The following is a 13,372-nucleotide window of genomic DNA, read 5'->3' as shown; positions in this document are numbered from 1 at the left end:
ATTAATGTTTTAACAATTTATATTATTAATTATATTTAATTTATTATCAAAACTTATTAAAAAAATAAAATAATTAACCAATGGTTGCCATTTGCCACAACTACTGTCGACCAAACATGAACTGTCGCTGGCCCAAGAGTAAGGCTTTATTTGACAATATTTTTGGTACCTTTAAAACCCTTATTGCTAGACCTTCATAACGATACATGTATTACTAGTAACGGACCTTTCCTTCGCTAAATACTCACTGTCAAAATTTTGAATCTCAAAACTCTTACCGCAGATTTTTGGCAAACAGATGGTCCTTTTCTGATGAAACATGTACGTTGCAACGCTCTATCGATAAGAATTTCAATCATACCAAATTTAACTCCAACGGATACATTAATCCAGGGGCTGGTGGCGTCTGATAATGGTGGTCGGTGGCCACAATGGTGCTTTGGAGTAGCTGCTGTTGAGTATTAATTTTCAAGATAATAATTTGTTTAAACAAATAACAACCCTAATTTAATAAAACTTAATGAAACAATAACTTAAAAGTTAGCGCGTTGCTGTTGAAACCCGAGGGAAAGACGTACGTGATTATATAATGAGGTAAAAATTGTATTAATTTGAATTTTAAAACACGCCCTAAGTGCACAAACCCGATACGTGCAGACAGTACGGCCATAATCTCCATCACAAAAAATGAAGCCATCACAGTTTTCGCCTTTTGTGTGGTCGGATTTAAACTTTCATTTCTTCTTTTAGCTGTCATCCATTATTTGTTTCTTCAGATGAAGTCAACAAATCAGCTCACCGAAGTTTTCCAAGGAATTAAGTAATTCACATCTGATCATCAAAATCTCTCATCAATCGAACTGTTATGGCTTCTTCTTCTTCTTCTTCTTCTCATCCATATGCTAGTTTGACTAATCCTGAAATCAAGTATGATGTGTTTCTAAGTTTCGGAGGAGAGGACACCCGCGAGAGCTTTACTAGCCATCTTTATTCAGCTTTGTCTCGGGAGACTATAGAAACTTTCATTGATGACGATCTGAGGAGGGGAGATGAAATTTCACAGTCTCTTTTGGACGCAATTGAGGCATCAAGCATCTCAATTATCATTTTCTCGGAAAGCTATGCTTCTTCCAGATGGTGCCTCGATGAACTCCTAAAGATCCTCGAATGCAAGAAAGAATATGCACAGATTGTGATACCAGTTTTCTATCGGGTTGATCCATCACACGTGAGAAAGCAAACCGGTAATTTTGGGGATTCATTTTTGAAGCTTGAAGAACGATTCCCGGACAAGATGCAAAGTTGGAGGAATGCTTTGACGGAAGCAGCCGATCTCTCTGGCTTTGATTCTCTTGTCGTTAGGTCAACAATAATTCTCACTCTTAAATTTGCATGCATATCTAGTTTTCAAATTATATATATTTTTTATAAAATGATCTTAACTCTCTTGTTATCTATTGAATTTAATCATTAATGAATGATTAATTTAATAAAATAACTATGATTAACTCAATAAAGGAACTTTGTATTCTGATCATTTTCCCTATTTGATTAGATATATGAGCAAAGTAACCACTACATTAAATTGGCTAAAAATACACGCTCTGATCCCCTCTCCTACATTTGAACTTATAAATATTGTTACTTTTTTGCTAGTCCTGAATCTGCACTTATAGAGGAAATTGTCAATGCAATTTTGAAGAGGCTGGATGACACATTTCACAGTGAAAACGAAGACCTGGTCGGAGTTAGATTACCCATGAAAGAAATTGAATCATTGTTACGCACTGGGTCAACGAATGTTTACAAACTTGGCATTTGGGGTATCGGTGGTATAGGCAAAACAACCATTGCGGGTGCCATTTTTAACAAAATCTCTAGACATTTTGCAGGTTCTTACTTTGCTCGTAATGTTAGAGAGGCAGAAGAAACTGGCAGATTAGGTGACTTGCGACAACAACTTCTTTCTACATTGTTGAATGATGGAAATGTGAAGAACTTTCTGAATACCGACCTCAATTTTCAGAGTAGGAGGCTTACTCGCAAGAAGGTTCTAATTGTTTTTGATGATGTGGATCATCCAAGACAAATAAAGATTTTAGTTGGACGTCTCGATTTGTTTGCTTCCGGGAGTCGAATAATAATAACAACGAGAGATAGACAAGTGCTTGCAAATTGTGGAGTTGATGAAGTATATCAGATGGAGGAATTGGTACATGATGACGCCCTTAGGCTTTTCAGTCGACATGCCTTTGGAGGAGATCATCCCCATGAAAGTCATACAGAGCTAGCATGCAAGACAATAAAATATGCTCGCGGAGTTCCATTAGCACTTGAAGTTTTGGGTCGCTATCTTTATGGAAAGAGAAGAGAGGTGTGGGAAAATGCAAAAAGTAAATGGGAAACGGCCCCCCCCAAAGGAATTCAGGACGCCTTAAAAATAAGTTATGATGGTTTGGATGACAAAGAGCAAAATATTTTTTTAGATATTGCATGTTTCTTTATCGATGAGGACAGAGACACTGCGACAAAATTCCTTGATGATTGTGAATTCTTTGCTACATCGGCAATAGAAGTTCTTGTTGATAAGCATCTTATCACTATATCAGTCCTTAATAAAATAGAAATGCATTATTTATTGCGAGCTATGGGCAGAGAAATTGTCCGACAAGAATCTACCAATGATCCTGGAAAACGCAGTCGGCTATGGCATCACAAAGAGGTTTATAAAATTTTATCAGAAAACAGGGTGAGCAACAATGGTTTTTCATTTCTACTTTTTTAATAGCCTTTTCATCAGTAATTTTCTTTGCACTCTTGATTACCACAACATTTCTTTCATCATTATTATGTAATGGTCTTTTCATTTATAAGATTCTTTAATTACAATTAAAATTTAAAAAAAAAAAGCTCGATTGGGGTTATAAGTACATTTCACCGTGTTAATAGTAATATATTCTGGGAAAATTGAAATTAATATCAGATTTTACATATTAAACATTTTCTTGAATTTTTCTATTTTCTATTTGCTAAAATAATTAGCCCCATAGTTCAATATAAGATAGAGAAAATGGATTCACTTGTCGAAAAGGTGACCTGGATGATTGTGAAAGTGTGTAGCAATATGTTATATCAACTTGTATGTAATAATTTGCATACAAATATGTTATGTCAATTTGTATATAATAATTTGTATACATACATACATATATACATATATAGTTTATATGTTTAGATTTTCTTGTATTAAATATGCTTCTTTCTACTTTTACAATTACGAGTTTGATTGCCATATAGTAACTACAACTTAAATTAGATATAAAAATTTGATATAACTTTATTTTTTTTTATTATTATTGATAATTAGGGGACTGAAGCAATCCAAGGCATCTCGTTGGATATGTCTAAAGTGAAAGATATCAATATGCATCCCAATACTTTCACAAAGATGCCTAACTTGAGGATTTTGAAATTTTATAGCTCGATGAATGAAGAGAACAAATGTAAGATGTCATATTTCCAAGGCCCTGGATTTACTGAAGTGAGGTACCTGCACTGGCATGGATATCCATTGAAATTATTGCCTTCAAATATTCATCCAGAGAAACTTGTTTTACTTGAAATGCCTCATAGCAATATTGAACAACTTTTTGATAGTGTGCAGGTATATATACATATATCTTAATTACAATATAGTTTTGGTAATAATTTTTAATTATCATACATGCTAATGATTTGTCTTGGTGGCATTTTTTTTTGTTTCTTCTCTTTTCGTCCGAGCAGGATTATGGTAAGTTAAACCAGATAATCACTGCTGCCTTCAATTTTTTTTCAAAAATTCCAACCCCCTCATTGACTCAACATCTGAACAATCTAGTTATCTTGAACCTAAGCGGTTGTAAAAACTTGCAAAGTCTTCCAGCAAGAATTCATTTGAAATTGCTTAAAGAACTCGATCTTTCGGGCTGCTCAAAACTGAAGAGGCTTCCAGAGATCTCACCCGGTAATATAACAACGATGCATTTAGATGGAACTGCACTGGAGGAACTGCCTTCGTCCATCGAGTGTCTATCTAAGCTTTCGCACTTGGGCCTTGCAGATTGTAAAAGTCTCAAGAGTCTCCCAAGCGGCCTGTGTAAGTTGAAATCTCTAGATGTTCTCATTATCGATGGTTGCTCGAATCTTCAGAGATTGCCCGAGGAACTTGGAAATTTAGAAGCTTTGGATATTTTGCACGCTATAGGAACTTCTATAACAGAAGTACCGCCATCCATCGTCCGTTTGAAAAGGGTTCGTGGAATATATTTCGGGAGAAACAAGGGTTTATCATTGCCAATCACATTCTCTGTAGATGGCTTGCAAAATCTAAGGGATTTAAATCTAAATGATTGCGGCATCATGGAGTTACCTGAAAGTCTTGGCCTGTTATCCTCAGTAACAACACTGCATCTAGAGGGAAACAATTTTGAGAGAATACCAGAAAGCATCATACAACTTTCTAATTTGGAAAGGCTCTTCATAAGGTATTGCGAGAGGCTTCAATCCTTACCAAAGCTTCCATGCAATCTACTTTCGTTGGATGCACATCATTGCACCGCACTGGAATCATTACCAGGTTTATTCCCAAGTAGTGATGAATCTTATTTACGGACTTTATACCTGAGCGATAATTTTAAATTGGATCGGAATGAGATTAGAGGAATTGTCAAAGGAGCTCTGCAGAAAATTCAACTTTTGGCAACCGCACGTCTAAGAGAAGCACGGGAAAAGGTATGTCGTTAATTAACTCTCCTTTTTATTTAGAAAAGAAGCTAAAGAAAAAGATGACAGAATGAACAATAACGCGGTGTGTGGTAATATAATGTTAATTGATTACTTTGTCCTCTTTCTTTGACGCCACATAATTTTACAGTTAATTCTAACTTTTTCCGATTAAATTTTTCTGTTTAAATATTAGTGATCTTTATTCTATTAAGTGTTGTTAACAATTTTTTATTTTTATTTTTTTAAAATTATGATTCGTGTGTATATATAGATATCCTATCCATCACTTCGAGGTCGCGGCTTTTTACCTTGGAATAAAATTCCAAAGTGGTTTAGCTTTCAAAGTGCTGGATCTTGTGTAACCTTGGAGATGCCTCCAGATTTCTTCAATAATAAAAGTGTACTCGGGCTTGCTTTTAGCGTTATTGTAAATTTTAGCAGAAAGTTTAACTTTTTCTACACTTCAAAAATAGAAAAACAGTTTTACGTGTACTGTGAATACATAGTGAGACCCAAAGATTATCATCCGCACTGCAGCACGAGCCGGATGACGTTACTTGGGGTAGGTGATTGTGTAGTGTCTGATCACTTATTTTTTGGGTACTATTTCTTTGATGGTGAGGAATTTAATGATTTTCGGAAATACAATTGCGTTCCTGTGGCTGTCCGGTTCAATTTTAGGGAAGCTAATGGTTTTGAATTTCTGGATTACCCGGTGAAAAAATGTGGGATCCGTTTATTTCACGCCCCAGATTCAAGAGAAAGTTTCAGCTGCGACTAATTCTTCACCCCAAAAGACTGAAAATATGCCTTGTTTTGATTGGTTTCTTTTTTCTTTTGTATGCTTTCAATTCTTTCTGTCCGTTGTGTTCAGTTGGTACTTAAGAATATGACCATTTGTCCTGTGTTTAGCATTGTAAAATTGTTGGCCATCATTTTTGTTTTTTGTTTTCCCTTTTCCTGCACATTGAATCTCTCTAATTGGTGTGTTTCTTTCTTCTATTTGTTTAAATGCTAGTGTTTCTTTCATGAAATTTCTTAATCTCTATCCATTATTTTTTAATATTCATTGGTTGAATGAAATTTCCTCGATGAGTAGTCTTAAGCTGCGTCAAGTCAACAAAACCTGAATTAGTCTCAAGCTCAGGTTACATTCAAATCTTAATATTTCTGAATCTCTTATCAATTTATACTCAATAAATTGATAGATTCAATCCTAACATTATTAATATATTATATGTGTTTTTACTGCATCCCATGGTAAGTCATGTTACTCATCTAAAATGTTGTCAATAAAACATCTATCCAAATATTTTGAGGTAATCATCTTAAAGACTTAATTGAGTGGTTTTCAAGTAACATTTTTTTGCTGGCTTCAGTAACATGACTTGGATAATAAGAAATAAAGAGATTCAAATAATTAGTAGGTCTCTAACATTCCCGGCCTTGTATTTGTGATTTTCAACCAACAGATTTTTAACTTGAGTATTTTATGCATAATTTTCCACATATTGATAAATTATACGTTGATAGCTTCTAAAGTCTAGTAACTGTTGTTGGTTTGGCAATCCAATTGAAGCGCATACATATCACATTAACTAAAAAATCATCCTATATATCTCTATTTGAACAACTATGTGCCTTGACTGAACCAAGCAGATTCATCTAGATGTAATTGTTCAAAAAGAGATATTTGTGGTAATTTTTTAATTAATAGTATAAATTAATTTTCTTAATACTATTATTAATTTGTTATTTAATAATAATAACAACAACAACATGAATTTTTTGTTGGAGTGATGAAAAAAATTCATGATCATTAATGAAAATATAGGGGATTTTCGTGACGGCCAAATTATGTTGTGTGTTGTCATCTTTTCCTATATTATTTACAATATTAAGGGAATAAGAATTGTAATGATAACTAGCAATGTTACTTAGTAATGACAAATCAAAATAAAAAAGAGGAGAGGAGAAAATAGGAGAGTGAAATTTAAATCTAATATTTAGTTTGCTATATAATTTTATAAGGAAATTTTGAAAGGAAATTACTTAATTTTTATTTGTACAACTTCGCTCTTTGGGGCCGTGCTTTCAATATTCATTATAAACAAAAATTAGAAAATCTAAGCTTTGATGTAATTTAATATCTTAAATATATAATAATAAATAAATTATTGTAAATTATACTTAAATTTATCAAAACTGACAACCGCAAACTACGTGACTTGACCCATAATTGGATTATGCATTGTCTATCGATTTTTCAGTAAACGACGGGACATCCATATACAAAACATAAAGATGACATGTAGGAAATTTTAATTTTTGTAATTGAAGGAGGTTGGAATTTACCTTCACATGTATTTGTAGTTTATGGAGAACTTGTCACGATCGTTGGCCTCGAATCCGAAGGGGTGAGTACCTAAAAAAGACACTCCGACGCATAAATTAGTGTTTAATCAAGATCAAAGAAAGAAAAAAGGAAAAAAGATGGAGAAGATGAGTTTCTCTCTCTAAGTATGAAAATTGCTTTTGGAGGCCAAAGACCCCTTTTTTATTAGAGATGGGTCTCTATTTATAGATGACGAGTTATGTGGATTTATGGTTTTGCTTTGAATTCTCAATTTAACGACATGTGTAACCCATCTTTTCTGTACACGTGGAGGTGGATTTGATCGAAGGAATTATTTCGCCCTTGTGTGTTTCCTTACTCGTATGACCTTTGGGCGTGATTTCCTTAGACTAATGGATTGTGGAACTAATTCCCCCCTCCTACCATTTTTATAAGTTCCGAGAGAATTTTTTCCTTAGGTGTTATTCCCCCGGAATAGCTTGGGTGTTATTTACCCCAGAATAACTTAAGTGTTATTTCCCCGGAATAGCTTCTGTTATCTGATAGGATGGATATATGGCATGGTTAGGTGCCTTTTGGAATATGGCACCTATAGTAACCGACAAGCGTAAATAGTATGTGTTTGCACATCTATATATGATAACATGTGGTTTATGTTTTACTTATAACCAATGGAACATTCGTATATTTAAAATTAGGACGACATGTTGATAGTATCGCATCCATTAGATGACAAGTTGTTTATCAACTTATTATTAAATGACATGACATTTCAATATTTGATGTATATGTTGTGGAAATGTGGGTTGAGCAATTATCAATATTAAAGTGACCGTGACTTCTGGATAAATATAAATGTGTTGATAAAAAAATACAAAGAAAAATTTAAACATAATAATTTACGTGGTTCAGTGTAAAGCCTACGTTCATGGGCAAAAACTGTAAGGTAATTTCACTAATAAATAGGAATTTACAAAATTGAAAAAAAAATCTTAAAACCCAAAATCTTAATGCACTCAATTGGATTCTCAATAGAATACTCAAGTAAAAGTTCTCTCAAATCTCTCAAATTACTTCACTTATAATTGCTCGTAAAGTGTGGACACGTTCAAATGATCAAATGACTTAGTATTTATAGCCAAAGATCATGCATGCTTTTAATCCTTGTGCCCAAAAGTCTTTGAAAAATGGCAACCAAAATCAACAATTTTCTCAAATTCAACCAGCATCTAGAAAATCGCCACATTTTTCTCCATGCATATGTTAATAAAAACATGGCACTGATTTTTGCATTTTGAAATTGGTAAGCCATTATTTGAGTTTCAACAGGGTAGACGACCTGTCGTCAATTTGCTTTGCCCGAAAACTGACAAACAGAATTATGAAGCCCGTAATCCATTATTGCTTCCAACAGCCGTAAAAGTGACCATAGTCTCTAGCATCCCTCCACCGTATATTGTGATTTTCATCAAAGAGATTCTTAACTTGAGTGTTTTATACGTAATTGTCCACTTATTGATAAATTCGTTATTAGAGAGTATATTATTATTAATATGATAATTAGACGATATTAATTAAATAATGACACATAAATTAGATCGGTTAAGATAGTAAGTTGATATCTTTGTAATTAATCATTCCAGTAAAGGACATGGTTACGTGAGTGTCGAAATAACACAACACCAGCCCATTATCATGAATTCAAGCCCAGCCCTTGAGAAGCTTCTAAGTTAGATTGTGGTGCTAACGTGTGAAGCATAGAATTTGTTTAATGAGAGTGGAAATCATGGTGTGAAAATAATATAGCTTTTTTAATATAAGCGGAAGACAATGGAAAGCCATGTGTAAGACAATGGTATTTTTTTTAATGTGTGGCCTGAAATGCATTTGTAAAGCTATAAATACCCCCTGCTTGTGTTTGTATTAATCATCTGAAGAAATAAAAACAAATAAGGCAATTAGCCTTTTGTGTCTTAGTTTGATAATTATTTAAAGAGTGTTTCATAAGTGTTTTATTCTTTAGATTTCTTCTTTGAATAATTAGAGTTTAGTACTCTATTTATTCTACAATTGGTATCAGAGCGGGACGGTCTCGGATTGTTCTTGGTGGAGCTATCTTGAGTCGTTAGCAGTATAGTCAAAATCTTGCCGACACGATGGGTGATATTCAAGTAGTTGGAGGTATCAAGAAACTCAACAACCAAAACTACAACACGTGGTCAACGTGTATAGAGTCCTACCTACAAGGTCAAGACCTTTGGGAGGTTGTTGGTGGTAGTAAGGCTACACAACCAATAATGGAAGCGGAAGTGGAAGATTAAAGCAGGCAAATCAATGTTTGCTTTAAAGACCATAATTGAAGAAGAAATGCTGGAGCACATTCGGGATGCCAAAACACCGAAGGAAGCATGGGACACTTTTGTTACACTATTTTCAAAGAAGAATGATACAAGGTTGCAACTTCTCTAGAACGAGCTGCTATCAATAGTGCAACATGACATGACGATTGCTCAGTACTTTAATAAAAGTAAAGTTGATATGCCACGAAATTTCAGAGCTAGATCCAACAGCTACTTTTGGGGATGCGAAAAAAAAAAGAATAAATGTCCACGGTTTGAGACCCGAATACCAAGGGTTTGTTGCTGATGTACAGGGATGGCAGACACAACCATCACTTGTTGATTTTGAAAATTTACTTGTCGGTCAAGAAGCTATAGCCAAACGGATAGTAGGAGTCTCACTAAAGGGTGAAGAGGAAGCACTCTATACCAACAAAAGCAAGGGCACTTCTAAGCGGCATACTGGTAATGGATCCAAAAAGGATGGTGACAAGGTAACAAATCACCATGGAAATGGAGGCTCTCGTCCATGGGGAGCTTCAAAGAATCATGGTAATACGAGAAAATTTGATGGTGAGTGTTAACTGCGAGAAGATGGGCCATATGGCGAAAGATTGTTGGTCTAAGAAAAAGCATGTTGAGAGTAATGTTGCTACTTCCAATCCTAAGGAGAATACCAAAGATGGTTGGGATGCCGAAGCAGCATTCGCTATGGAGGAAGAAGAATTAGCTCTCATGGTAACAACATCAGAACATATTAACTATGAGAATGATTGGATTGTAGATTCGGGTTGCTCAAATCATATAACGGGTGATAAACATAAGTTGCAAAACTTGACTGAGTACAAAGGAAGTTGTGTTGTGGTGACAGCTGACTACTCAAGGCTACCAATAATACACATCGGTAAGGCAATACTCACACCTCGATATAATTCTAACCATGTGCCACTTTAAGATATTTATCATGTCCCAAGAATGAAGAAAAATTTGTTATCTGTGGCTCAACTAGCATCATTAGGCCATTATGTCTTGTTCGGTCCCCGAGATGTGAAGGTGTATCATGATCTCAAAATCTCTGAAAAACCAACAATGGAGGGGCGACAATTGAAGTCAGTCTACGTGATGTCAGCAGAGTCTGCATATGTAGAAAAGACAAAGAAAAATAAGACAACAAATCTATGGCACATGCGGTTAGGTCATGTTAGCTACTCCAAGCTAAATGTGATGGCGAAGAAGTCGATGCTTAAGAAGCTTCCTCAACTTGATGTGCGAACAGACACAATCTGTGCGGCGGGGTGCCAATATGGTAAAGCACACCAATTGCCATATGAGGAATCGACGTTTAGAGCAAAAGAACCATTCGAGTTATTTCACTCTGATGTATTCGGGCCAGTTAAGCAACCATCAATTAGCGGTATGCAGTACATGGTGACATTCATTGATGACTTCTCCAGGTATGTGTGGGTTTTCTTTATGAAAGAAAAATCTGACACGTTCTCAAAGTTCAAAGTGTTCAGAGAATCAGTTGAAAGAAAAATGGGAAAGAAGTTTCGATGTTTGCACTCAGACAATGGAGGAGAATATAGTTCAAGTGAGTTCTCTGAATGCCTCAAGAAATGCCAAATATGTCATCAATACACTTGTGTCAACACACCACAACAAAATGGTGTAGCTGAGAGAAAGAATCGACATCTTGCAGAAGTTTGTCGAAGTATGCTACATGCAAAGAATGTACTTGTAAGATTTTAGGCTGAAGCAATGAGGACTGCTGCCTTTGTGATCAACAGAATTCCTCAATCGAGGTTAGTATTTGTTTCACCTTTTGAGAAATTATGGAAAATGAAACCTACGGTTAGTTACTTTCGAGTATTTGGCTGTGTGTGCTATGTATTTGTTCTTAATCATTTACGTAGCAAGTTTGATAAGAAAGTAGTTAGATATATCTTTGTGGGATACGATAACCAAATAAATGGGTGGAAATGCTGCGATCCAACAAGTGGAAGGTGTTACACTTCACGAGATGTGGTGTTCGATGAAGCATCTTTATGGTGGTCCTTAGAAAAGCAAGTGTTGCCAGACTCTAAAGAATTTAAAGACAAGCTGCAAGAAAAGCTAGGGGAGTACATTGTCCAAATCCAGTCCAATCCTGATGAAGCTGATGGTGATGTTGATGATAGTTGAAGAAGAAGCAACTATACTAGAACCTGAAACGTTCGAATCAGCATCACATAATTCTGAGTGGATGACAGCTATGAAAGAATAGATCACTGCACTTGAACAAAATCAGACTTGGGATCTGGTGCCAAAGCCAAGAGATGTAAAATCCATATCCTGCAAGTGGGTTTACAAGATAAAACGCCGTCTAGATGGGTCAATCGATAGGTATAAAGCTCATTTGGTAGCTCGTGGCTTTTCTCAGCAGTATGGACTAGACTATGATGAAACATTTAGTCCGGTGGTAAAACTTACAACTGTACGAGTTCTACTTGCGCTAGCAGCCAATAAAGACTGGAACTTGTGGCAGATGGATGTGAAGAATGCTTTTCTCCATGGAGAGCTAGATCGAGAGATCTATATGATTCAGCCAATGAGTTTTCATAATCAAAATCATCCCGAGTACATATGTAAGCTGCAGAAAGCACTCTACGGATTGAAACATGCACCCAGGGCGTGGTATAGTAAGATTGCTAAATTCCTAACTCAAAGTGGTTATTCAGTAACACTGCAGATTCCAGCCTGTTTGTTAAAGCTAATGGAAGAAAGCTAGCTATTGTACTAGTGTACGTGGATGATTTAATCATAACCGGTGATGATGAGGTAGAAATTCATCGAATAAAAGAGAATTTGTTAGTTCACTTCCAGATGAAAGAACTTGGACAACTCAAGCACTTCCTTGGTCTAAAAGTTGGCCGCACACAAGAAGGAATATTTCTTTGTCATAAAAAATATTCCAGAGATTTGTTGAAGAAGTTTGGGATGCTCGAGTGCAAGCCGATCTCAACACCGATGGAACCAAATGGCAAAATGTGTGCACATGAAGGAAAAGACTTGGAAGATGCAATGATGTATCGACAATTGGTAGATAGTCTTATCTACTTGACCTTGACTCGACTTGACATTTCTTATGCAGTTGGAGTAATGAGTCGGTACATGCAAAATCCAAAGAAAACACATTTGGAAGCAGTTCGGCAAATATTGAGATATGTGAATAGTACAATTAACTACGGTCTTTTGTACAAGAAAGGTGAAGATTGCAAACTAGTTGCCTATTGTGATGCTGACTATTCAGGAGATCATGACACCAGGAGATCAATAACTGGATATGTGTTTAAGCTCGATTTCGGAACAATTTCTTGGTGTAGCAAAAGACAACCGACGATATCATTGTCAGCCACTAAAGCTGAGTACCGAGCAGCGGCAATGGCAGCTCAAGGGAGTACGTGGCTGATACAACTGATGAATGATCTACATTAACTAGTAGATTATGTGATTCCGTTATATTGTGACAATCAGTTGGCAATTCGTTTGGCGGAGAATCTGGTCTTTTATGCAAGAACTAAGCATGTTAAAGTGCACTATCATTTTATTAGAGAAAAGGTTCTGCAAGGAGAGATTGATATGAGGCAAGCAAGACAGATGATCAAATCGCTGACTTGTTCACAAAAGGTTTAAGCACTGGTAAGTTCGAAATGTTTCGTTGCCAACTCGGGATAGTCCAAAGGTTTCAACACAACACCAGCCCATTATCATGAATTCAAGCCCAACCCTTGAGAAGCTTCTAAGTTAGATTGTGGTGCTAACGTGTGAAGCATAGAATTTGTTTAATGAGAGTGGAAATCATGGTGTGAAAATAATATAGCTTTTTTAATATAAGTGGAAGACAATGGAAAGCCATGTGTAAGACAATGGTATT

At 35.6% G+C, this 13,372-nt stretch overlaps 1 protein-coding gene across 5 annotated transcripts in view; it reads left to right on the top strand.

Annotated features, from left to right (window-relative positions):
* Positions 1-626: 626 nt before the first annotated feature.
* The window catches only part of LOC102627390 (disease resistance-like protein DSC1), a 69,512-nt gene continuing 56,766 nt past the window's right edge, over positions 627-13,372 (top strand). For 2 of the 5 annotated variants that reach the window (XM_052436498.1, XM_052436495.1), the window contains exons 1-2: positions 627-1,362; positions 1,657-2,374. In XM_052436498.1, the coding sequence (XP_052292458.1) occupies positions 866-1,362; positions 1,657-2,374 (1,215 nt within the window). In that variant the 5' untranslated portion in view covers positions 627-865. Of the gene's footprint in view, positions 1,363-1,656; positions 2,750-3,367; positions 3,665-3,783; positions 4,771-5,035; positions 5,714-13,372 lie in introns of those variants that run through there. The other 3 variants (XM_052436494.1, XM_052436497.1, XM_052436496.1) reach the window with 3 other exon arrangements.

This window comes from Citrus sinensis, chromosome 3 (genome assembly GCF_022201045.2).
Source record: "Citrus sinensis cultivar Valencia sweet orange chromosome 3, DVS_A1.0, whole genome shotgun sequence".
Taxonomy (NCBI): Eukaryota; Viridiplantae; Streptophyta; class Magnoliopsida; order Sapindales; family Rutaceae; genus Citrus; species Citrus sinensis.
This window is presented reverse-complemented; position numbering and strand designations above follow the sequence as displayed.